Below are 23,966 nucleotides of genomic sequence, written 5' to 3'. Positions count from 1 at the left end.
ATGTATTCAAAAATAATTTTAAAAATATCTAAAATTCCAAAAATATAATATATTATAAAATTATTATGAATAACAATATATGCACACTTGTATGTATTAATGTTTATATGCGCATTTGCACATATTTTTACAAATACACATATATATATATAAGTGTTAAATTACAGGGTGTTGTTGAGCAGAGTTTTAAAATATTCAACAAATTATATACATTTGTAAGTTTTAAATTGTGTAATGTTTATAAAAGTATATATAACAACTTTTTTATTGTTATTTGTGATTTTGTTTAAGACATTGTTTATTTTTCAAATATAAATTTTAAGTTCATAAATATTTTTTTTTTTAATTTTTTATTATATACATATATTATATTATATATTAATTATATGCCTTTCAAAAGTTTACCATTGCAACTTCTTTTTTCACAAATATCCGCTTTCTACCACCTATCTCTCAATTACTTATAATAAATTTTTCATAAACCTGTTGAGAATTGCATGAAAAGAAAATTTAAGTGAAGCGAAAACGTGTAGCATGGCTTACGTTTCGCAGCGTAACAGTTAAGAAGCTTAAAGATTCTATCAATCTCTTAATTAAGCGATATTTGCAGAATTTCTCTTCATCCAAAACCCATTTCAACTTGAAATAATGCTACAATGCAAGCTGGCTTTACTTAACATCGAGAATGACCACAAACTAATGAAAATATACCAAAATATATATTAAAGTTGAATCAAGGGTAGTTACACTTCACTTGCCTAAGCTGTAATCTCTCTTTTTTTACACATTCTTATGGCAAATTCGACATCTTTCAAAGTCACAATATTGCTCATTGAAGCTTTCAGCGTAACGCAAAGCAGCTTGCATTGGATCAGTAATACAAAGTGTTTTTATATAAATTTTAGAGTTATTTAAGCAGTTTGAGCCACTCTCAAATCAACTATTTTCAAAAGCTCATTAGTTCTCATTTTCTACATTATTCAACAGCTCTTCATAGTGTTTGAGTGAACCTTCAGTGTAAGGTATTTTAGTGTCCTTTCACATTAACATTTATTAGCGAAATTCTCTAATTTTATTAAAAATTTTTAAATTTACGCACATATTTTGAAAATTCTAATAGTTTACATACAAAAAAAAACTTGAAATAATTGTCAGAATATACATACATTAAGCATAAAATATACAAATTTGTTTACAAATGTAAAAATATGCAAAATATCACATTAAATTATAATAAAAATAAATAATTATGTTATAACCAAGAAAATATTAATTTTACTGCTATTTGATTTAAGCGCGGAGGCATCGAAAACTTTAGCATCAGTAACTTAACTTAAAACTTCTATCGATCCGCCCACGGTACGACCGTTAAGTATTTAGTCAAGAGAAGACATCACCTTTAAGCTCATGCTAGCATTATATTAAGTTGTATCCGAAAGCCATTTCAATAATATAAACTCGCTTTCGTTGGCAAATCCGATCGGAACTGTTGTTGTTGTTGAAGCGGCAGAATTCTACCGAGTTGACAGTGCTTGGCCGAATAAAAAATCTGGGTCTGCTCCGGTTAGATTGATAGATGAGAACTGCACCGCGACCTTAGGTCTATTGTGCCCTCTTCTAAATCACAAAGACTCACTTAGTCCCAGATCATTGATGAAGTCTGCTCCGCTTACATAGACCCAGCCGTCGTGGAAACGGCTTCGGAACCCGATCGGAACTCTTCTTCTTATCTTCTTGGTATACCAGAGGCTTCCTTAAATAAGAATCTCTCGTTCTTCGCCTTACCTTAAACTCATTCATAAAAATGTTTTGCTTTCTTTCATTCGTCCGCAAACTTAAACGTTTGTCTGATCAGAATTCTTCTTCCTAGCTTCTTGGTATACCACAGGCTTTCAGCTCTTTATTCAGCTTGCTCCAAAGACCATTTGAAAAGAAAGTATCGTTCTCGTCTGTCCAAAAACTCGTTTGCCTCATCGAAAATTTTCTGTACTTTTTGGTATAGTATGTGTCTCTATCAGCAAAGTTCGTGACTGCCATGCCGATGGATGGTGTAACGCCAGAAATCTTTCCCCAGAAATTTAAAGATGACCGACTGTTGACTCTTCTTGGTCGAATATCTATTTAATGCATTCTGGTAACGTGGAACCGACTATCGAGGGATCAACCACCCAGAAAGTTGTATGTAAACTCCAATTCCGGATAAGGCAATGCTTAAAATGTTAATCCTTCGAGTGAGTTTCTGTGACAAAATCCATAAGCTCTTCAGAAATGGTTCAAAACTTTTGGGTCCCTTCACTTATTTTCACTATGAATAGTTGGGGGACAGCTAAAAAGACATTCAAGGTTTACTATCTGACGGATACCAAAACTTCGATGTCTGATTTGTGATAAAGCTGGGCACTCACAGAAGAAGTGAAGAACCGTTTTCTTGCTACATTCTCCAAAAGGCCAGTGTCCCGTTATGGTAGCTGTATGTTTATATACACTCCTGGACCGGGCTTTTGTTATATCATAGTTTGGCTATATCTGTTTCGTTATCCTGGATTTGGTTGTAGATCTCCATTTTTATGCGCTGTTTATTCAAATTGCGTGTTGAGCTCTCTTGATCGCTAATTGCGTCTTAGCCAACTCGCGTGCCTTTTCTTTGCCGAAAATGTTCCTAAGACCGGGAACCCAAATTATGCATAAGTCAAGTTGACCTGCCAGTGAGGTTAAAGCCGTCCTTACTTTTACTGCACTAGAGTTGATCTTTGGCGACGACAAGGCTAGTAGTGCCGCCTGGCTGTCTGTGTAAATGGTTGCCTTCTGTATCCTACCGCAGTTGTACAATCAAACTTCACAGGCCCTCTCAATGTCCAGTACTTCCGCTTGGAAGATGGTAGCTGAGTTAGGTAAACGGTAAGATATAGAAATATCAAGCTCTTCGAGGCATACCATTGTCCCTACACCGCAGCCCATTTTGGAACCGTCGCTATAGATTGAGGTAGTATTCTCCTTCCCTACTAAATCTCTTCTCCATTCTCGTCAATAGGGTATTCTCACTTCGAAGTCCCTACTGATATCCAGCGAAGTTATAGTCTGATTAGGTTCTATAAAAATTACAAAAATCATCGTAAATATTGCGGAGTTCATACAGCCTAAGTTTCAAGTGCGCTGAATAAAAAAATTTGAGCTCTTAAAATAAACACTTATTAAAATCTAATATTTAATTAAAATAAAGGGTAAAAATCTCCAGCATCAGCTGAATATAACTCAAAAGATCTGAGTTACAAAAAATTAGTGCTGAATAATTTTTGGTTTACCTAATATTATCTACATTTATAAACAATAGGGTTAAATGTTATATATTTGTTAACGCATGAGATGAAAGAGTATTTGGTTAGCTTAGGGATACTGTTTTCAGGAGGAAAAAAATTAAGTGTAAATATATTGATTGATTTGCATACATATAGACAGATTAAATAATTCTTAAAATTATGATAAATCTTTTTCGAGCTGAATTGTTTGCAGTAGCGCTGAATTACGTTATAGCTTATCTCACCGTCTTTAGTTTATCACAACGCATAATTTAAGCCGTGCTGAATACTTATTGAGTGCTGAATTGGCTGCCGAAATGTCGAATTAGTCTATTAATTGTTTTGGCTGACTTAGTTTTACGCAAACCATAACTTAAACTTTGCTGAATACATATTGGAGGCGCTGAATTAAAAAAAATAGGTCTGCAATTTTTATTTATAAAACTAAATTAACAGAGAAAGGCCATGATTTACCAAAAATACACGTCCCAAAATTCTTTAATTTCTTTGTAACTGTCAATGCATTAATATTTTCACTTGATTGATTGACTAATTAAATGAATTGTTGCATTTACTTTTTTAGTTGGTGTATTATATGTAACAACTTTTCCACAGTTATCCTTTGAAGCTACAAACAGTTAGTAGTACATCCAAATGGCTATCGCCAAGCGCGCTACGAAGAAATCTTTCACGATTTATCTTTTTGAGTTTATAAGGGCTTTTGTGAATTTTGGCTGCATAATCTTCGGATGTCGTAGCTTCACTAAATCTCAACTCATTTACAAGCTTTACGCCGGCTATTGGATCATACACATTACATGTGTCTTACTTTACTCACTGCACTATGAGCTACACCTACACTCTGACATGGGTGGACTCATGTACAACCTACTCTTCATAGCCCAAATGGTTGCACATATTTCGATTCTACTCGAATCGTTCTTTATGGACTCCAAACGGGAGGAAACAACAAAGATTTACAAGGAGTTTGAAAAGCGTTTCAATAAAGAATTTGGTCGTAAGCACGCCTATAGCGATTTCAGTAGTGAGAGTTGCCTTTCATCAATACTCAGCGTGCTTATTATAATGGTTAATGTTTCGTTTAAAATATACTCGTTTTATATATATCGGTTGACGCTGAAGAATACCTTATTTGTTTGGCATACCTTACCGAATGCCTTGGCGGTGCAATTTCGCATTTTAGAACTTATATTATCCACAACGGTGCTGAATGAATATGCCATTATATTGTGTAGCAAACTCAATGAAATGGGTGAACGAAATATAAGTCGTGTCTTTGGCCACTATCTACGCGGTTTGCCAGTGTCCAAGGGATGTATTATACGTGTTATGCCACAGACATTGCGGCCCAGCGAGGAAGCTGATGAGCAGAAGTTGCGCGTGTATAAAAAATTTTATGGCGATATTTATAATATGTTTAAGATAATCAATGAGAGTCACGGTTGGTCCCTGTTGGCGTTTATGATAATGTATTTCATATATTTTACTATAAACTCCTATTGGGTAATATTTTCGCTAATTGCACGATTGAGAGAGCATGATACGCTCATTAGAAATCTAGGGTTTCTGGTGGTTGTAGTGACATTGCTCTGGATCTTGTGTTGGCAAAGTCAAAACAGTCAGGAACAGGTGAGTGTGGCGATGGTGGAGAGATTGTGGGATCTATTTTGGGTGTAAAAGAAGAAATTATCCGTTGTAAGACGTTAATATATAACTAATTCTATATAGTATATTCTTTCTCTTATATATTTTATTTATTTTGTTGTCTCTCATTTTCAGAGTCGCCAGATCGGCTGTATTATGTTCAAACTCGTGAAACCACTGGGTAATAAGAGCTACAACGATTTGGTTACTGATTTTTCATTGCAAACTTTACATCAACAATATATAATTACCGCAAAAGAATTCTTCAATTTGAATTTAACTCTTTTGGGCAGTGTAAGTTGTATTTCATTGACAAAATTTAAGATATTTGTATGTAGACAAGATGGTCTATCCGTTGAGTCCAATTTTCGATGGCTCGTTCGAGCATTTCGGCTGGTAACCGGCGAATGACATGCGTGATGTTTAGCTCCAAAGGCTGAATCGAAACGGAATTGTTTGCATAGAATTTAGACTTTACATATCCCCACAGGAAAAAGTTTAACGGTGTGATATCACATGATCTTGGTGGTCAATCGACCGGCATAAAACGTGAAATCTGAAATCTGCTCACCGAAGTGTTCTCTCAATACATCAATTGAATCATGCGTTGTGGGGAAGTGGCACCATCTTGTTGAGATTATTATCAAATATTCGGTTATCATGCCGCGATAACGGCATCATTTTTGAAGAAATATGAACCGATGATTCCACCGGCCTACAAACTACACCAAACCCTTGTGTTTTCTAGATGAATTGCAACTCTTGAATCTCTTCAGGTTGCTCTGTGCGTCAAAGTTGCTTGTTTACGTAACCATTGAGCCAGAAATAGGCTTCATCGCTGAACAAAATTTGGCACAAAAACGTCGAATTTTCTTGAAACTTTTGAAGAACTCATAGAGCAAAGCGATATCGCTAGCGGTTCCAGTTCTTGCTCAAAATGCTTTCTGTACACTTTCAATTTAAGATCTCGACGTAAAATGCGCCAAGTCATTCTATATGTCAGTCCGAGTTGCTGCGAACGACGACGAATCGACTCTGTTCGATTTTCGTGTACACTCTCAGCTCCCCGCTGCTATATTTTATTCGCTGAGTGCTGGACGGGGTCTATTAGGTCGAATATTATTCAATAATGAATGCTGGGGCTCAAGGTGGATGATGGTGTTGCGAATAGTATGCTCAGTAGGCCGATTTTATTGACAATAAGTGGAGCCAAGACATAAATTATCGTAATGAAGTTGAACGATTTGTAAACGTTGTTAAGGCGTAAGTCTTTCCATGAAGAAATGCCAAACAAAAATAACATGACAGTTTGACACGACTCGCGCGGGATCTGTCAAAAAAAGTTTTTGAAAAAATACGTCTAATTGGATCACACGTTATATTTAATCTTCTCTATATGTTTTCGATAAAATCCTCTCGTTACTTTCCTAATGATACTTTTTTCCCGAGAGAGACCTGATAAGTCATTAGAAATATAATCAATTATTTCGAAGTAAATGACGTTTATTTAGAATGCCGCGTTCTCAGTTTTCTAGACCCGTCTTCTTAGTATATTATTCCTTAATATCAACTAATTATGTTTGAATCTATGGCTCACAAAGCTTTAAGCATATTCATTAAGCATCTCTTTCAAAGTTCCTCTCTTAGAATATATTAACCCTGCTAAGAAAGACTTAAAATATAATATATGTGACCTGGTCTACGGAAAGGGGGCTTAGGTGTCAAAAACGATACGATAACGAGAAACTGACGAAACGAGTTGTTTATTTCCAACAGCTGTTTCCCAGAAAACTAGTTTTCGCACGTTAGCTCCCTTTTCGTAGACCAGGTCACATATATTTATTTAAGTACCCACTTTCTTTCATTATGTTTCTATAACTTCTAGATGGTTGCGTCCATCGTCACATATCTGGTCATACTTATTCAGTTTATGTTCGCCGAGAAGAATAAAGCGGATCGGAATGCGATACTGAGCAGCATTGCGAATAATGAGAACTACACAGCAACCGGGAACAACTGAAGTGATTTCATAAAAATATTAATTTGTACGCTCATTTGATCAGATCTATATGTGTTCAAAAGGTTTTATAAATAAAGCTTCTATACAAAAATCAATTTTAAGTTATTGAGAACAATTCGCGCTATACTGAGTGCTGTTGTCAAAGGTTTAAAGAAAGTACCGAGCTCATGCTTTTAACGTTATTCGGTGTGTGATTTGAATATGGTGTTAGGTCAAGAGAGCATTGCATTAGAAAGTATACCTAAATATTAATGGAGTTCGGAGAAACTAAAAATAGTTATGGTCACTCACAGATCATCGAAATATTTAAAAATGTTTGTGAGTTTAATATTAAATTTCTGGACGCCCATAGTCATCTAAGGCTTTTATTAGTTCCAAATAAGTTGAACTTCATAGGAAGTACGGTTCAAACTTGTGGATTTGTGGACAATATGTAAGTTAAGGGTTATACTAACGGTTCTTACGACCAAAATTTTGCAATGATTTCTTTTGTATTTCAACTCTAATGGATCGTATGGTTACGAGCGCTTTGTCAGAACCGTCATGACATGAACTAAAACTTGAAACTATACGAGGTTGAGTAAGAAAGGTGTTCTAACGTTACTATCAGAGCTTGTCGACTCTATCTTATCTGTCTTCTGGAGGTAAGTTCACAGAAGCAAATGCTCTGTGCATAGTCGAACAGCAATCACTTAATTCAAAAAAAGCTCATCATACAGACATCTGTGACTTTATATTATTTTTCTTTTACCAAATACGCCACACCGGTTGACTACTACTTGATGTTAATTGTTCTGGACATGCGCTTAATACAAATCATAGCAACCATTGTAAATCTAAGTGTGGGAATGCAAGTCTCCTGGAGACTTTGTTCATCCAGAATAACTGGAAGGCACCTTATGGGAGCGGTATTGCCTGAACTCATACGTCGGAGGAATATGATCTTATATCTTATATGAACAACTCTACAATGTGCACGGTTGTAAAGAGAGTTGTTTGGCTGGTCCATGTTTTTGGCAAATTAGCGAGGAAATTGGGTTTAAATTGGGTTACGGATTGCTAATGTCTTGTCATCAGCCAAGGCTAGGAGTTAACTCTTGTGATTCGAAGACCTGAGCTTCAATGGGCAGTCAATATTTTCTAAGTTGTAGTATGAATGCGACCCTCTCTGCGATTCACGTTCCCATCTTAACAAATCCCGAGTGGAGTACCATGGGTAAATAGAGCCCTGTGACATGCATTTATCTAAAGCTTGGAATTGTACTACTACGCTTTAGGGGAGGGTGTCGCCTAGTCAAGAGATGAACTGCCGGTTTCGTTTTTGAATACTCAGGAAAAGAATTTGTTGGAAAATATGGGAACAAGTATGAACGAAACCTTTTAATAACATTAAGTTTTGGTATTACTACTCCATTGGAGTAGGCACTGACGTATCAAAATTTTTTTTGTTTTTTCGCTTCGCAGTTTGGGAACAATCGTAAATACCAAGCAAAACTACGTCGTTCTGCACCCGATCCCTCCAACGGAATGGAAGCGTTCATTTGCTTTGTACTAGGGGACAGTGCAGGCAGATCATTACAATAGCTAAAATACGTTCACGAAGTTAGCCGTGAGTAAACCAAGAGTTGGGAAAAGAGTCCATCTCGATCTTTTTCAACAGACTTTGGAAGCTCACTGTTTCGATTTACATACCTTAAACTCACAACTTACTGGAGTGGAACGACGAAGCAGCCGGCTCTGCGGCCATCTCGAACTTTTTAAACAGACTTTGGAAGCCACTGTTTCGATTTCCATACTTTAAACTCATAACTTACTAGAGTGGATCGACGAACCAGCTCTGCGGCAGCGTCCAGGAAGATGGGGCCAGAACCATGTATTGCGTGGAACCCCACACCATAAAGAGTTGCTCCGCACAGAGAAGCGAGTGGAGAGAGAACGGCACTGGCAGCAGGCAACAGGAATGCGCCACGCCAAGCTATTTCTGGGAGGGTACAACCTTGCAAGGTTTAGAAATATTATCAACCTCTCCCAAAACAAGTTTCGCCTCTTTGTCGCGCAACATGGAACAGGAATCTTAAGAACACCTGATTTTAGATTGAAAAGCAATTTGTAGAAGCAGGCTTAAGTCCCTAGGTTCCATATTCGAGGACAGGGATCACATCACCTCAGGCGCGCCCAGCAAGCTCCCGGATTTGTTTAGGGTGCTGGACCTTTGTCACCATATGTGATGTAGGATGGGCACAATATACCATAGGTCGCAGTGCAAAGCCTCAATTACTTTCTATCGATCTACTGTAGTGGGAATATACCACAATCTAAGATCGAGTGTTAATACATACTGTTATTTGGACCGCACCATTGCCTTCACGTTGTGCCAGAGTGTGAAGTGCCGTTTCAAATGTTTGCCTATTAGCTCTTAACCTCATTCGTTTTTGGGGGTGGAAGTGTTTTAAAAATTTTGTCTAGTCACAGCATGTGAATTAGCCTACCATGTGCTATTAATTGGCTGCCTCGCAACATAAATAAAACCAAACTACTTTGATGTTGCATTAAATTAGTTTATTGAGTACCATCAATAAATATGGATCCGCTGGAGAGATGTATTAAGTGTTTTCTACAGTCGGTTTTCGTTATATTCGTCATAATACCCGCGGGCCAAACGCCACTGGTGCTAAATGTTTTGTATCGCATTGCTTGGTTAATATTCCTTTTATACTACAGTTACTTGCCCGTTATGTTGCGTTGTTGGGTGCGCCTGTTTCTCTCCGTCGGCTCCGCAATAATCTATATGTTTTGCATAGTGGAGAGTACGCTGAAATGGCGAAAATATGGACGCATAGTCCACAAACTTCGTACAATTGATGATTTGATAACAAGGAAATTTAAAGTGAACTTGGTCCAACGAAGACGTTTTAGTTATCTCAAATCACGCATACTGCCTCTACTTATAATACTAATCATTTGTGAGATTATTAAATTGCTTATGCTGAAGCGCTTAAATTTCAGCTATTGGTTTACGCTAACGATTGTTACGGGTCTACGTCTACGTTATTTCCATATAATCGTCATTTTGTGTGACTTCAATGAACGTCTGTGTCTATTATGTGAGGCCTTGAAACGGCTGAAAGCTTACAATGGCTCTGGTCTAAACTTAGAGTGTGCCGCATGGCGTCGCAACAATCGCTGGGAGTTCGCACAGCTGAATATGTTGCGCTTGATCCACGGACGCATCTATGAATTGCTGCAGATCATCAACGAACATGTCGGTTGGTCCATGACTCTGATCGCGCAGGCAACTTTGTTTGAATTCGTTTGTTACACATATTGGTGTCTGACGTATAAGTTGGTGAATATGGGCATGAGCGCAGTGATCTTTAATTTCGTTACAATTTTCTCGTTGGGCTGTCTACACTACCAATGGTTTCGGCAGGCAGATAGAGTCAAACAGAATGTGAGTATCTAAAAAAAGTAGCTGTAGAAGTAGATATTTGGCGGGAAAGAGCTGGACGGAAAAGAGAGAGATGGGCAGAGAAAGAGTGAAAGCGAGAAAGGATAGAGACACGGTGGGATAAAGAAATCTTTAACTTCCTCGCATCCGTTGCAGCCGGTGGATTACTTGTATAAGCTTGTGGGGTTCTCTTCTATGTTTAAAGCTTCGTCCAGCTGGGGACACTTCTACTGATTGCATTATAGAACATTAAAAATAGTTGTCAGATTGCCATACCACAGCCATTACTCGTGCCTTTATTATTTTAATTTAGTCTATTAGATTACACTCTTTGGATTTTGGTTGAATCAAATTCATAACGGCGTATCTTATAATTTAGGGCGAAAGAAATCGTTTAGCACCGTATCATTAAGCAAAGCAAAAACGGACGGTCTCGTAAAGAAATGAATAGTTTTTCAATGTTTGGCTTGGAGATCTCAATTCAATATCCTCTGAAGTCTGGCCTGCGAAGAATGCCGTTAGTCATATGGTTTGACATTAGTTACTGAATCGGACTAAAAATTTTACTTGTCGACTCAACTTCCCCCATCCAATATACGGCAAGAGGAAACTATCACAAAATCTGCTTCTTGGAGACGTAGTCAGCGGTTACCAGGAAATACCTAAGCAAGTAGTAACGAATTCCGGAAACTTTGTGCCCTGAGTCCGATTTATACAGATCTAAATTTTGAAAAAAAAAAAATTTAAGTTTCTGAATATTTCTCGTTAATCGTCTCGGATCCTACGGCTCTATACTTTGAACTTTTTCCATTGCCTGTCTATGGTATCGAATCTAGCTCCAACTTTTATAAACAAAAAAGCTTTCTCATTTTTCTAGGGTGAAAAGATCGCTGCTATTACAACTCAACTTTATAAACCGTGCGACGATAAACGCTACAATGATCTACTACTCGTATTCCTGATACAAACCATGCATCAAAAGTTTATGGTGACAACGAAGGGGTTTCATATAATTGATTTGAAAAATTTAGCAACGGTAATTGATACAGATATGTTTATACATAATCTATTTCTAATTAAATATTTAATTTGATTACATTTGCAGACTATTCATGTCTTCGCCAATTATCTGGTGTTCTTGCTACAATTTACATATACCTCGCCCAGACGTTAGAAATTTGGACTTATTGTAGAATTCGTCCTGACCTCTGTTGCATTGATTATTAGTTTAGACTTGAATGTTATTTTGTTACTTATTTCTTCATTCATCAAGAACTGCATTAATATTATCAAATATGTAATTGATAAAGCGAAAAGCTGAAAATAAAAGAAGGTAACGGGTTATCATATTGCACTAAGTAGCTTTTATTGTTGGAAGGAAGTATCCGTGAAACTAGCACGCTCTGCGGCAGCGTCCAGTATGATGGGGCTAGAATTATGCATTGCAGTGGGGTCCCACACTTTAAGGAAGCTGTTTCGCATGGGGGAGAGAGTGGACAAAAAATGGCACTAGCAGCAGGCAGCAGGGATGCGCCATACTAAGCCACTAATGGGAGGGTACAACCTTGTAAGCTTTAAGGAAACGATCAACTTCCCTCGAGACAAATTCCGCCTCCTTACCGCACTCTATACAGGGTACTGTACTTAGGCTCAGCAAGCACTTGTTCAACATGGGCATAGCCTCTTGCGCAAACTGCCGGTTCTGCGACATGGAACAGGAAACTCCAGAACACCTGATTCTGGATTGCCCAGCAATTTCCAAAAGCAGTCTCAACGCTCTAGGTTCTATCTACGTGGACAAGGACAATAGACTTTAGGTCGCAGTGCAAAGCCTCAATTTTACTGTCTATCTATCTATCCCTGAAATATCCCTTGGCATATTGGGGTTAGGACCTTCTAGTTACCGCTGTGGTTGATTGTTTGAGACTCAAACGCATTCAAGCTAATAGCATTTATCCCACATCAGGTATTGCCAAAATATCTAAATATATACAAAGTTGAAAGATGTCAAAGCACGTAGAGTTCGAGTATTAGCTGAGAAAGATTCCTAATTCCCGTTGGGATGGTAAGGATTAGATCGACGTAATCCAACGGTAGGCCCTGGAAACATGCTGTTTCGATGGGGTCGGACCAAAGGGAGAAGAATGTCAGATGTGTTTCTCGCTGCAACTCGAGCTCTACGTCTGCAATGGCTGATGGTTAGTCTCCAAGTATGCCATTCACTGAGAGGGAGTCGGTGAAGGTGCTAAAGGCTCCACTGGGAATGGCGGTCAGTGCATGTCATAAGTTAGTTGCGTCCGAAGTCTTTTCGGCGTATTGTCTGATGTCGTCGAAGTAGTTGAGGAAGGACCTCTTGATGCTCCTAGGAGGCGGTCCTGCTCCAAGCAGGTGACTTCAGCGATGATTTCTGCGAAAGCAACCCAGCAGGAACTGCTTGGAAATGAGTTCATTATGCTCCTTAACTGGGAGCATACGGGAGCATTGTCTCTTCAGAACAACTAGTTTGTAGACTTCCTGTCGACATTTTAATCCACACTAGACGTGTACATTTTTCGAAAAGACCAAGATTTGTTAAGAGAAAAGTTTAAAAGTTTAAAAATTTACTTATTTTCAGTTTCTCTGGACTCTCTAGAACCAGAGCTTTCTATTCTAGTTGCTGTTGGCTTGAAATAGTAAATTTTTTTCAAAATTTTTATAAGTTGTCGTTCCATTTTTCAGTACTTACATTCAAATTATGGGTTCTAGGGTTATTTAGAAATATCAATACTTACATCACCTAGTAACGGTAAATTCAATCTGAAAAATCCTTTTACATTTATCATAAATGGCTGATGTAGACATTGTAGTGAGAAATCGGAGACGAGATCGTTGTAAGCTTTATTGCCGAGCGGTTTCGACAACTTAAAGATAAAGCCGCTTATTTGCATATTCTATAAGAAAGAGTTTAAATTTTGTTATTCTTAACGTTTTTAGTACTCACGTATTGCCTCGTTTTCTCAGCAGTGATCAACAATATCACGGCTAAAGTACTTAACCTCAACATTGTCAACGCGTCGTACATGAACTGTCCCAAATGAGAACCACGGCTTAAGATTTCAATGCACCAAAAAATGTTGGCTACCACAGAGAAGAACGTAGTAAATAGCAAAACCGTAATGGACCAACCATAGCAATCGCCCACACATTGGTACAACTCACAGAGGCGTCCTTGCAGCAGACGTAAAAAGTTTAGGCTTTCATATTCCCACGCCGCATAGGGTTGCCACACATCACTAGTGTATTTATGTTTCGGACGATTAGCTTTCACCAGCACCCGTAGCAAAGCGATCAAACTGCGTGCGCGTTCATTTTGACGCTCAATCGTAACCGAGATTTGTGCATAACGCGCTCGTTCGATTGCCAACATTGGCACTACGTAGTAAAATACCGGCGACATGTAGCATTTGTAGGCAAGCACGAGCTGTAGGATATCGTATACGAATTGCAAAAGCATACTGTAGAATACTTTGAGCCAGATTGTTTGCTCTAACGTCTCCGTATTATTGGTATGGTTTCGTAGTAATGCATCCACCTCAATTTCCAGACGTTGAAGCTGCTGGCAGTGTTTTGTCTTACACATGGATTCGACGTAGGCCACTATGTTCGTTAGCATCTTGAAGACAAACAAAATAATGCCGACTATGTAAGCGAGCTTTTCGATGGTTTCCGTGAGTAATGCATATATAAAATCGTAGCCTGGTTTTATTAGCCAAGCGATCCAAACTACCCGACAAATGGACGTGAGCCATGTTAGACGTGGCAAGGGTTGTAAAAGTTGCAAATACATCATCAGTAAATATATGTAACGAGCAACGCTTGCGAAAATATTACGATAGTACATATTGCTTAGACAGTGTGTCAATAACTAGCCCTTGTGGCCAAGTCCCTTATGTTGATTGAATTAGGAAGCTCGTATGACTTCGTATAAACAATAAAAAGTGCGAACACAAGTCATGAAATCTTTATTTTAATCGTCTGGTGAATTGAAGGTCATTATCTCCATATTAAGTGCCAAATAATTGGAATAATAATAAAGTTTCGGCGCAATTATATTTTTGGGTTAACAAGGTCACACTATAAAGCTATCAAACACTTTGTCTAATATAAAAGTCAGCCTATTTAAGTGATAAATTAACACAATGGCTGCGCAGAGATTAGATCTCAGACGTTTTTGGATTTGGAAGCGTAATAGAAGGAAGCTAGATGTTATTAGATGCGATAAGTGACAGTCAAGACATACCTTGAAGCTTCTGATTGGTTAGCCCTTTTGCTCCCTATGATGAGCATGCTCGGTATCGTGATTGTTCATATTTCTAGCCTGTGGACTGGAAGAACTGAACTTGTCTTTTCATTAAGTACTGTAAAGCTTGGGACTAACAAATATTTGGATCCATTACATGCGATGATTAGGAAATTTCGAGGTTTCACTATTTGAACGTTAAACATTTATTTAGATAAAATGAAAGTAGAAACCTATCTTCGATGTGGCTCAGCTTACATGAGACCAGAAACTGCGTATTGAGAAAGAGACTAAAGGATATAATAAAAAAACCCCGGGTTAAACATGAAATTCCCCGAAAGATATAAAGATAATACGGTGTTTATTACAAATTTATGTAAAGATAGGCGAGGTGTATGTGCGAAGTTGGATAGTAGTGCTACTTCCTCTCTCTCCTCTTTCTGAAGTTAGCGTGGATTGAGGAATGAAAACTGCAAAGCTGATAAAATAGCAAGAGGGGCACCCTTGCTCCACTCACATTAGAGTGGGAACTAGTTGGATTTCTGTTGTCATCTTGCGTTCTAGCACTGGACTCACATGTGACCAACTTCTTACCGGACGCAAATTGTCAAAGTTGTATGGCAAAAGGTGAGGTCGAAACATACAGACACTTTCTCCTTCTTTGTCAAACTTTTGCAAGACTGCGGTTGAAACATCTCAGCAGTCGTACTATCGACGAACCAGGAGACATATTCGAAACTGACATTAGCCGCCTCAACAAATGTGACTTTGTCGATTTATGAGGGTCTCTAATATCAATTTTCTATAAGTTTTAGGAATCCTAACGAATCGGCGTCCCTATTAGAATCTAACCTAAACTAATCTAAGAAGAATATTAAAAAGAAGTAATATTTTATTGAAATATTTTTTATTTCTGTTTCCACACTCAAAGTGCGCGTGATTAGTGCTTCTAAATGAGATAATGTTTTAGACACTCGCTTTAGTTTGTTGTTATTTATCATCGCTCATGTGAAACTGTATTAGTATTATCAGATATGTGGTTGTAGCGCCAGCGATCTGTAAAAAAATAATTAGTAATATCCAAGTTGTCCATTACATAACTACAATTGTGTGTACTCACTGTATATAGTAATGAACAATTGATATCAAAGAATCCAGCAGCTGAGAAGGCCAACTTTTGATGTAAGAGTTGTAAAGAGAATTGCTCGATCTGCAGGACAAATATAAACTATTAATTCATCGCATAAAGTGTGAAAACTTCGTGATCAATAGAAAGTATAACGAGGGATCACTGTGTTCTCTCTAGTAAGTATCTTTCCACTCCCCTGATCTCGGTTCCGATAAAGAGGGAGATTTTAGAATAGATTCTAAACTGACCTGTTCAAATGCCAAACTTTAAAGCCTTCGAAAGTGGAATCCTTCGCTGATTCTAAAGGATGGGTGAAAGGGTAAGATGCACTAGCAGCTTGGAAGAAAATAAGAATAACTTCTTCAGGATCCGGAAGGATCTCTTCGAGCCGTTCGCTACCAAACGAGGTTTCAGAAAAGACGACTCCCTATTGTGCAACAAACGACTACTTGAGAATATTATTCGAGATGCAGAGCTTAATAGTGTTACTTGGACTGAGTCGGCAATTGAGAAATAAAGTTCTCCCTTGATGAACAAAGACCAAACTCTATAAGTCACTCATTATTCCCATCCAGCTATGTGGTGCAGAGGCAGGGGCGATGTCATCTGATGAGTCGACGTTACGAGTTTTCGAGTGAAAAGTTCTGTGGAAGATTTATGGTTCTTTGCGCATTGGTAACGGCGAATATCGCATTCGATGGAACGATGGGCTGTATGAGCGGCTAAGCTGGGTAGATCATGTCGTCCGAATGGATGAAAACTCTCCAGCTGTGAAAGTATTCGAGGCAGTACCCGCCGGCGGAAGCAAGTGGAGAGAAAGACCTCCTCCGTTGGAGAGATCAGTTGGAGAAGGACCTTGCTGCATTTGGTATTTTGAATTGGCGCCAAATTGCAAAAAGAAGAAACGACTGGCGCGCTGTTGTAATTTCGACTCTAACCGCGTAAGCGGTGTCTACGCCAATAAAAAAGTGGCTTTTTTTAACCAAATAATGAAGCTTTCATCTGGTCATGCTATATAAGAGAGAGAGAGAGAGAGAGGGAGAGAGAGAGGGAGAGAAATATAATATATATATGGAGTGGGATAGAAGAGGTAGTGAAGGAGAGACATAATGAGAGGGTATGACTATCGTACAAATATAGTTACTTTACAAATGTAATATATGTTGGTACTCTTTCGGTCTATGATACATGACGAGTCAAATACCTTTTACACAAATTAAATTTCAAGGGTTAATTCATAAATTCGATTATTAAAAATATTTATTTAAATAGCCAGTGCTAGTCAACAGCTTTTAGAGTGCATTCTGCTATTGTGTCTATCATTAGGAAAGACAGTGCAAGTTGTATCTATAACATGGACTATAATGGACTAGTCTCAGTTTTCCATTTTTTACTCACCACGGTGTTATGGTTGTCGTTCCAAATATTGGTTTCAATGCGATGTAGGCCCATAGCAATTGCCGTAGTCTGAAATTTTGATACTAAAATGTCTAAGTGAGATATATTAAACCACTTTTGCACTCTACTCACCCGCTGAACCGTTCGCTCACAGAGCATTGCTAGCATTAGTACGTTGAAGAGATGCGTTATAGACCAGATGAGGTTGCTAGAGATTTGCATGAAATTTTCTAGTGATACTGAGAAAGTATTGAATTGCAGAAAAATCCAATAACAATTCGTGGTGATGGATATAAAGTCATTACCCACATTAATCAATATTGAAATGCCAAAATCTTTGTTGAGTGTGGCCGTCAGCTCCCACAAGCGATTGTAGAGATCACGTATGATGAGCAAACGCTTCATGTCCGTATTCTCCATATCGTACTGATGTTTCAGGTACTCGGTTATTTCGTTGACTGTCGATGCTTGTGATATGAATTTTATATTTGTATTCGAACTGTCAGCCGGCTTCGGCTTGCTATTCAACAGATTTAGTTCATTAATGGCCGTTACTAGTTTATCTAAGCGATGGCGCACAATCATAATAGCGGTAAATATTTGAAAATAACGCACTCCACAAATTAAAAAAGGCAGCATATAGAATAACCAATATATAGAGAAGTTCCGACCAGAAGCGAGAACATATACCAATAATTTCAACGCTTCGACGCTGACAAATATAAGGATCATAACGACACCGCGACGCAAAATTTTCTGGCGTAGGGGACTGAAAGAAAGAAAGTGAAAGTGAAGCCTGAAATCGCTTTCACCTGACCCTGTTCGTCAAGCCTCCGATACTCAAAAACAAGAAGAAACTAAATAAAAAACCTCTCCTCTATCCACATATTTTACACTCACCCATTTTCCACGTCTACATTTAGTGCACATTCGAATATACGATCCATTTCGCGTACTTGCTTTATGAAAGTGTTTTGACCATGCCGCTGCAGAAATGCTTCCAAAACTGAAACAAAATGCGCCACACGTATGCCCATCAATTGTATGTAGTCTAATCTATGACCGACATCATTTTCCGACATGCGAAAGTATTCACCGTCACTAAAGATGTCCAAAATTAGAATGGTGAACGCAATGAGGAGCGTACAAATGGCATAACATTCGAGTAGTCGTGAGAGATAAACTTTGCCAGTTTTACGTTCCACCATCCATAGTGATAGCGCACTGAGTTGCAGGCACCTATGCAGAGTACCCAGTGACTTTAAGATGTCCATTGTGTGTGCTTTCTTAGAATATTCTTTAGCTTAACAGCAACTTTCACTATGTCGGCTCGCGAGAAACTGGTGTTCATGGCTTTAGAATTAGAAGCCTTTGAAGAGAATGTGGCAATAAAAAATATATATATGTATATTTTTATCACTTTTAATGGCTGCCTAATATAATTACTCGGCCGAAATTGTGATAAAATGCATAGATTGTGCTAATAGGTTTCTCCGCCTTACTAGAAAAGCAAGAACATATTAAATGATGAAAACACCACCCCGCTTCTCTGTCGCTGACACAATTAGACAAATAGGCGTACTGTTAGAATCTTTGCTGACTAAGTGGTCCCTCACATTCTGGCACCTGTTATATCCAATTATGGGTTATAGATTAGGAGATATTTGCAATGCAAGCTTCTACAGAACTGGGAACCAGGAGCGAAATATGCGAGCCCTTTGAGTTAAAATAGTTTTTAGGAACTGACACGTTCGACCTAAATTCTTGGAAGCTGGAGTCCTCAACTATCAAGACCAAGAACTCAACTATCAAAACCAAGAACGGCGTAAGCAAATCAGTAACCCGTCGTCTCGCAGCGGACCTTTATTAGAGCAAGAGATCTGAGAGGCTTAAAAAGTAAAGAGATTTGAAAAGAGCAAATCCAGTAGTTGCCTTGTCTGAATTGACTAGAAAGCGCGGCTTCTGCCGGTGTTTTGAATATCGAGTCGACTCCAAAAAGTGACTTAGGAAATACTTTGTAAGATATTTTTCTTTGAGTACAACATTCTGAACTCGGAGCCCTGAGTTCAGATCGGAAGATACTGCTTCTGGTGTTATCAAAATCAAAAAATTTGGCTGGTGGAAGACAGAAAGCTTTTAAAAAGCTATAAATGCGAACTTCAGAGAGCTTCCTGACGAAATATACTAATCAATACCCGGAAAACTAAAGGTTCGGTTTAAAATTTTGGAGTTTATCTTGTTAGAGGAGTCATGTTTAGAAGTTCAGGCAAGTGAGGAAAGTTCTCTGGACGCCATTCACTTGGGAATGACCAGAAATGATTCTTTTACATATAGCTCGTGCAGCTCACGACTTCCGGTCTTAGACCAAACATCGTCTGGGTAGCCAAAAAATATTTTGAAGGCGAGCTAAAGAGGGAACGCAAACCATCCCTTCCCAGGGTTGTGCGCTGGGTGTGGGACCTGCCATGTAAAAATGCCCCCAATGAAAAGGAAAGAACAGCCTCGGATAAGGCGGTCTTTTGATTAATGGACTTTCGTTTTAAGTTAATATGAATTCAAATCGTTGAATATTTAGCAAGTCATTGATGTAAAGTTGCAGTAAGTGTGTATACCCAGTAAGTAATCGAAGTAGCTCAAAGAGTGGATCAACTACTGGTGTGTATAGGGCTCTTTTCAAGCAATAGAAAATAGAGAACGGGGCAAACGACCTTAACCCGCTTTTATTGTTGATGATATCAGCATGCTTTCTTCCACAATCAGTAAGTCTATAGAAGGAGCCCTACCCTAGTAGAATGGTACTGATATTTTTCGTGAGCAAAACAAAAATACCTCAATTGAATCTTCTCTCATTCATTGGTACAACAATTTCTCCGTCCACCACTTAGGGGTTGAAACCGATACCAACTGAATTGGAAAATTAACTTTGAAACACGCATAAACGAACAAACATGATCAGCAAAACATAATTAGATTACTTGGTTCTCCCAAGGTTAGCTTTCAATAGCCACTTTCGTATGAGGTTACCCTCTAAACGTTAATGTAGCAGAGGTTCAGTAGAGGAGGAGGATACTACCTCAATCCACGGGTCCAAATGGACTGCGGAATAGTAGGTGGAATGGCGTACAATCTTGTGTTCTTGATATCTCTCTTTCTAACCCGTCTACGAAACTTAGCTAGCATCTTGCAAGTGGAAGTACTAGGTATAGAGAAGGCTTGTGGAGTTTTAATAACTACAGGAAGATGCCAACCATGGCATTGCTGTCAATGTCAACGACATAGATTCATTCCAGCGTAGTAAATAATTGCAGGAAGGCTTTAAGCTCACTGGCAGCTAACACCATTTGTCCATAATTTGGTTCCCCTGTTGGAGGAACATTTTCGGCAATGAAAAAATAAAATAATTGATCTCCTAGCTCTTTAGACCAATTCGAGACGGAGTTAATACCATGCCCGCTGAAAATATGAAAACAATCTCAATCTCGACACAAAATACTTGGAGACATCAGGCACCAAACCTTGAATCGCTGTCCATAGAAAACCTAACGGAGTATTGACAGCATCAAATGGCTTGAGAGCAACGATGAAACGGAACAGCAAGAATATGGTCCTACGATATTGCATCAAAATGGTGTATTCAACGCTAATTGTGTCCCTGATAGCAGTACTTCTAACTTCCTATATAACCACAAGGCGGGAAAATGATAAATAGTGACAATAATATAAAAATCATTTGTAAGTTTTGAGTCTCTTAGCTTCGCTGAAGAAGAAATATTTCAAAACGTTCTCAGCTTTGTCGAGCTTCCACTTCCAACTGTGGTACGTTTCTTTCAGTAAAGATTCTTGATGTTTTCAGCTTTTTTCGACTGGCTCGAAGCTCTGCAAGTTTTTTTGATACAGAAATACGTTTGTGAGAGGTTGGAAATTACCTTCTAAAGCCTATGGTGCTGATACCTAACTCGATCTTTATTGAAGCCCTAAATTTAGAAAGCTTCTCGCTATATAAAAAGGGTATATATGTGTTTTGAGGATGAGAAATATAATGACGACTATATGTTCTACACTCTATTTTGTTTTAAGTGTAATCATTATATTTTTTTATCAATCCAAGTGACTAAAATACTTAAAACTATCTCGCAAAGCTTTTTTTACTGCTAGGTTTTCATAGCTATTTATAAAGCTTGTTGTCTCTAACTGGCTAAGTAGTGTAGCTTGCTGCACTCTCACAGTGCAGTAGGTTAGAAAGAGAGATCGGCGAGTGTTGGAGGAGCAAATAAACAGGAATATAAAAGAAATTGAAGTGCCGTACATCGTAGCTGAGTGTTTTCAATTCTCTTCGGTGGATTGTTCGTTCGAATCTGAGAGACGCAAGCTTTACATTTTACATAGTACAGTTATAGAAAAAGCTTTTCTAAAAGACGTTAGTTTTTGGAAAAAAATTCCGATTGTTAGAGTATATTTCAGTAAAAAGTTTGTCTGAATATTCAAAAAGAGAAAAGCTTTCATAAAAGAGGTCAGCTTTTGGACAAAAATGCCGACCGTTAGAGTATATTTTTGAGAAAAGCTTGTCTGAATATTTAACTGCTAATAGTGAGCCACTCCCTTTGACAGAGCAGCAAGCAAAAGTTTACCAAACATCGCTATCATATTGGGTAGTCGAAAAGGTCTTTTCGTATTTTTTATATTTATAATAATAAATAAATAAGCAAATATATATCATTTTGGTGGACCACTTTTTGTAATTTTTCCGCTTGAGACAGTGTGAGTCGAAATTTCGAAATTTCCAGATCGCAAGCGAGTGAACCATTGCTGTGCTACACGAACTGATAAAGCATCGTCTCCGTAAACTTCACAAATTTCATTTCAAAATATAGCGATTTTCTTCATTATTTTCACTTATTTTTTAAAGCTGTAACTTTTTTTTAACTTCGACGATTTTTTTTTGGTTAAATGAAGCTTAAAATCTTGCTTTTCCAACACTATATGGTATGACACAATGTGATTGGTAGGACTGGAGATATACGACTGCAACGACATCTATTGACAAAATACGAATGGACTCCCAATATAATTTACGGCCGTCATAGCTCCACGCACTTGTTATTACAGAAGTTCTACAGCTCAAAATCTGGTTCATTTCTTAGATCATTTTGCAAAGCGGTGCCCCGCTATATATCATTTCTCATAAAAACATTAATTTCCTCCAAACAGCTCAATTTATTTGACTGCCTCTTTTTTATATAGAGACTATAGCATATGAGTAGTAAGCGGCTTGATTATTATTATTGTTAATATTATCAAGTAATTCCATAGATTTTCTTTAAACATACAGAAACTGTACTAACACCACCAGATATGAGGTCACAGTTGCTAAAATCTGTAGAAAAGAGCAATAATTATTACAGAAATATTTTACTGAAGCATACATTAGGGCTCACCGCTGTTACCAAACGCAAGTCTAATATAAAGAAATTCCTGCCGGTCACTACAATGCACTGCAGCTCTAACTGTGTGGAGAATTGCTGCAATAGAGTGCGATAAGAACGCATGGACTGCGAAGAACTCATAAATATTAGACGACGCAACCTAGCGGCTAACAAGCGATCCTAAAAGTATGCTTAGAAATGAGTTCAGATTGTGACATTTGCTTTGTGCTTACCAGTTGCGAACATTTATGACACAGATAGCAAATATGCCAGATGCTGGCGGTTATAGGTACCAACCACCAAAATGCTGGCACAAAATAGTTGGAACTCTCCAGAAGTCCCTCATAGCTTAGCACCGCAAAATATAGTCCACAACCATAGTCCATGATATAACAGGTTATTATGATGAAGAGTGACCAGCCAGCGAATTCATTGAGCAGTTCAAATGCCTTATAGAGTAAATCGTAGATATCCTTAATGGCCAAGAGATATGCCAAAGTTTGCAGTTTTTTATAGTTAACATCCAACAGCTGTTGGCTTGGCGCCGTGCGGTATGCAACAAGCTGTTGCAACTTCATGCAAAGACATTCCAAATAGTTTCGCAAAGCAAACACGTAAATACACAACTGTACGATACGTAAACGAATGATTATGTTATACCAAATGGCGTGCCAAAAGTAACCCAAATGTTGTAATTCCATAAAAGTATACACCGTAAGGCCGAAGCAGATGAGCGATAGCCAAAGCAAATATTTCAGGTGCCAACGTGCACGCGACGGCCAACAAGCCAATTTAATGTCCTCTCGCAGCCGTAGCTTCAGTGAGAATTCAATTTCGTGCAGCAGTCGTAAGAATGCTTCCTGCTGCCGTTGACGCCATAAGCCCTCGGCTACAATGACCATACTAGATAACGCTTGTACACTGTAGATAAGAGTGCACGCTGCTTCGCTGGCCAAGCCTGGTATGGGCTTACGCGCAGCTAGTGATCTCACATAGGCCACGCAGAGTGCAACTAATAGCAGGTGTAGGTAAATTTCTTTCAAACCTTTTTTTGTTAAGATTTGTTTGCGCTCAAGCCAAACCAGACGCTTGCTGCGCGCGGTTGATCTATCGTTTGTGTACTGCGTATTCGGTGTTGGACTTATGTAGAGTCCGAAGACGAGCGAATAACGTAACCAAGCGCGCAATTGTTGCTCCATTTCGCGTAGACTTTCTTTGCTGTACTAACTAAACTGTTCGAGCTAATTTGGAGACTAATATTCCTTTGGCGTGTTATTTGATTGACATATAAATAGATTTATGCGATAA

General features: G+C 38.3%; 4 protein-coding genes across 4 annotated transcripts; 2 read left to right on the top strand and 2 right to left on the bottom strand.

Annotated features, from left to right (window-relative positions):
* The first annotated feature begins 4,163 nt into the window (after positions 1-4,163).
* LOC120774673 (gustatory receptor 23a-like) lies at positions 4,164-6,981 on the top strand. The gene is made up of 3 exons (XM_040104403.1): positions 4,164-4,946; positions 5,097-5,255; positions 6,847-6,981. The coding sequence occupies exons 1-3, from the start codon at positions 4,164-4,166 to the stop codon at positions 6,979-6,981; spliced, it is 1,077 nt and encodes a 358-aa protein (XP_039960337.1).
* Positions 6,982-9,562: 2,581 nt separating this feature from the next.
* Positions 9,563-11,603, top strand: LOC120774672. The gene is made up of 3 exons (XM_040104402.1): positions 9,563-10,432; positions 11,307-11,465; positions 11,535-11,603. The coding sequence occupies exons 1-3, from the start codon at positions 9,563-9,565 to the stop codon at positions 11,601-11,603; spliced, it is 1,098 nt and encodes a 365-aa protein (XP_039960336.1).
* A 372-nt stretch (positions 11,604-11,975) lies between these two features.
* LOC120774671 lies at positions 11,976-14,081 on the bottom strand. The gene is made up of 3 exons (XM_040104401.1): positions 13,410-14,081; positions 13,201-13,359; positions 11,976-12,131 (listed from the first exon to the last, which is right to left on the bottom strand). The coding sequence occupies exons 1-3, from the start codon at positions 14,079-14,081 to the stop codon at positions 11,976-11,978; spliced, it is 987 nt and encodes a 328-aa protein (XP_039960335.1).
* Positions 14,082-15,698: 1,617 nt separating this feature from the next.
* On the bottom strand, positions 15,699-18,447 carry LOC120774670 (putative gustatory receptor 2a). The gene is made up of 6 exons (XM_040104400.1): positions 18,434-18,447; positions 18,136-18,336; positions 17,368-18,004; positions 17,236-17,304; positions 15,829-15,918; positions 15,699-15,764 (listed from the first exon to the last, which is right to left on the bottom strand). Exons 1-6 carry the CDS (start codon positions 18,445-18,447, stop codon positions 15,699-15,701), a joined length of 1,077 nt encoding a protein of 358 aa, XP_039960334.1.
* Positions 18,448-23,966: the final 5,519 nt, after the last annotated feature.

Source organism: Bactrocera tryoni, chromosome 4 (genome assembly GCF_016617805.1).
Source record: "Bactrocera tryoni isolate S06 chromosome 4, CSIRO_BtryS06_freeze2, whole genome shotgun sequence".
NCBI classification, from domain to species: domain Eukaryota; kingdom Metazoa; phylum Arthropoda; class Insecta; order Diptera; family Tephritidae; genus Bactrocera; species Bactrocera tryoni.
The sequence above is the reverse complement of the archived record's forward strand: the minus strand, read 5'-3'. Positions and strand labels throughout refer to the sequence as shown.

Excerpts from the sequence above, each read along its gene's own strand:
- LOC120774673 (XM_040104403.1), top strand. The coding sequence starts at position 4,164 with ATGGGTGGACTCATGTACAACCTACTCTTCATAGCCCAAATGGTTGCA. Across the intron at positions 4,947-5,096 it reads GTCAAAACAGTCAGGAACAG|AGTCGCCAGATCGGCTGTAT; the intron begins GTGAGTGTGGCG and ends TCTCATTTTCAG. Across the intron at positions 5,256-6,846 it reads ATTTAACTCTTTTGGGCAGT|ATGGTTGCGTCCATCGTCAC; the intron begins GTAAGTTGTATT and ends TATAACTTCTAG.
- LOC120774672 (XM_040104402.1), top strand. The coding sequence starts at position 9,563 with ATGGATCCGCTGGAGAGATGTATTAAGTGTTTTCTACAGTCGGTTTTC. Across the intron at positions 10,433-11,306 it reads CAGATAGAGTCAAACAGAAT|GGTGAAAAGATCGCTGCTAT; the intron begins GTGAGTATCTAA and ends TCATTTTTCTAG. Across the intron at positions 11,466-11,534 it reads ATTTGAAAAATTTAGCAACG|ACTATTCATGTCTTCGCCAA; the intron begins GTAATTGATACA and ends TTACATTTGCAG.
- LOC120774671 (XM_040104401.1), bottom strand. The coding sequence starts at position 14,081 with ATGCTAACGAACATAGTGGCCTACGTCGAATCCATGTGTAAGACAAAA. Across the intron at positions 13,360-13,409 it reads CTGAGAAAACGAGGCAATAC|AATATGCAAATAAGCGGCTT; the intron begins GTGAGTACTAAA and ends TCTTTCTTATAG. Across the intron at positions 12,132-13,200 it reads ATTTACCGTTACTAGGTGAT|AACCGGCAGTTTGCGCAAGA; the intron begins GTAAGTATTGAT and ends TCCATGTCGCAG.
- LOC120774670 (XM_040104400.1), bottom strand. Across the intron at positions 18,005-18,135 it reads AATGTAGACGTGGAAAATGG|TCCCCTACGCCAGAAAATTT; the intron begins GTGAGTGTAAAA and ends TCTTTCTTTCAG. Across the intron at positions 15,765-15,828 it reads ATTGTTCATTACTATATACA|ATCGCTGGCGCTACAACCAC; the intron begins GTGAGTACACAC and ends ATTTTTTTACAG.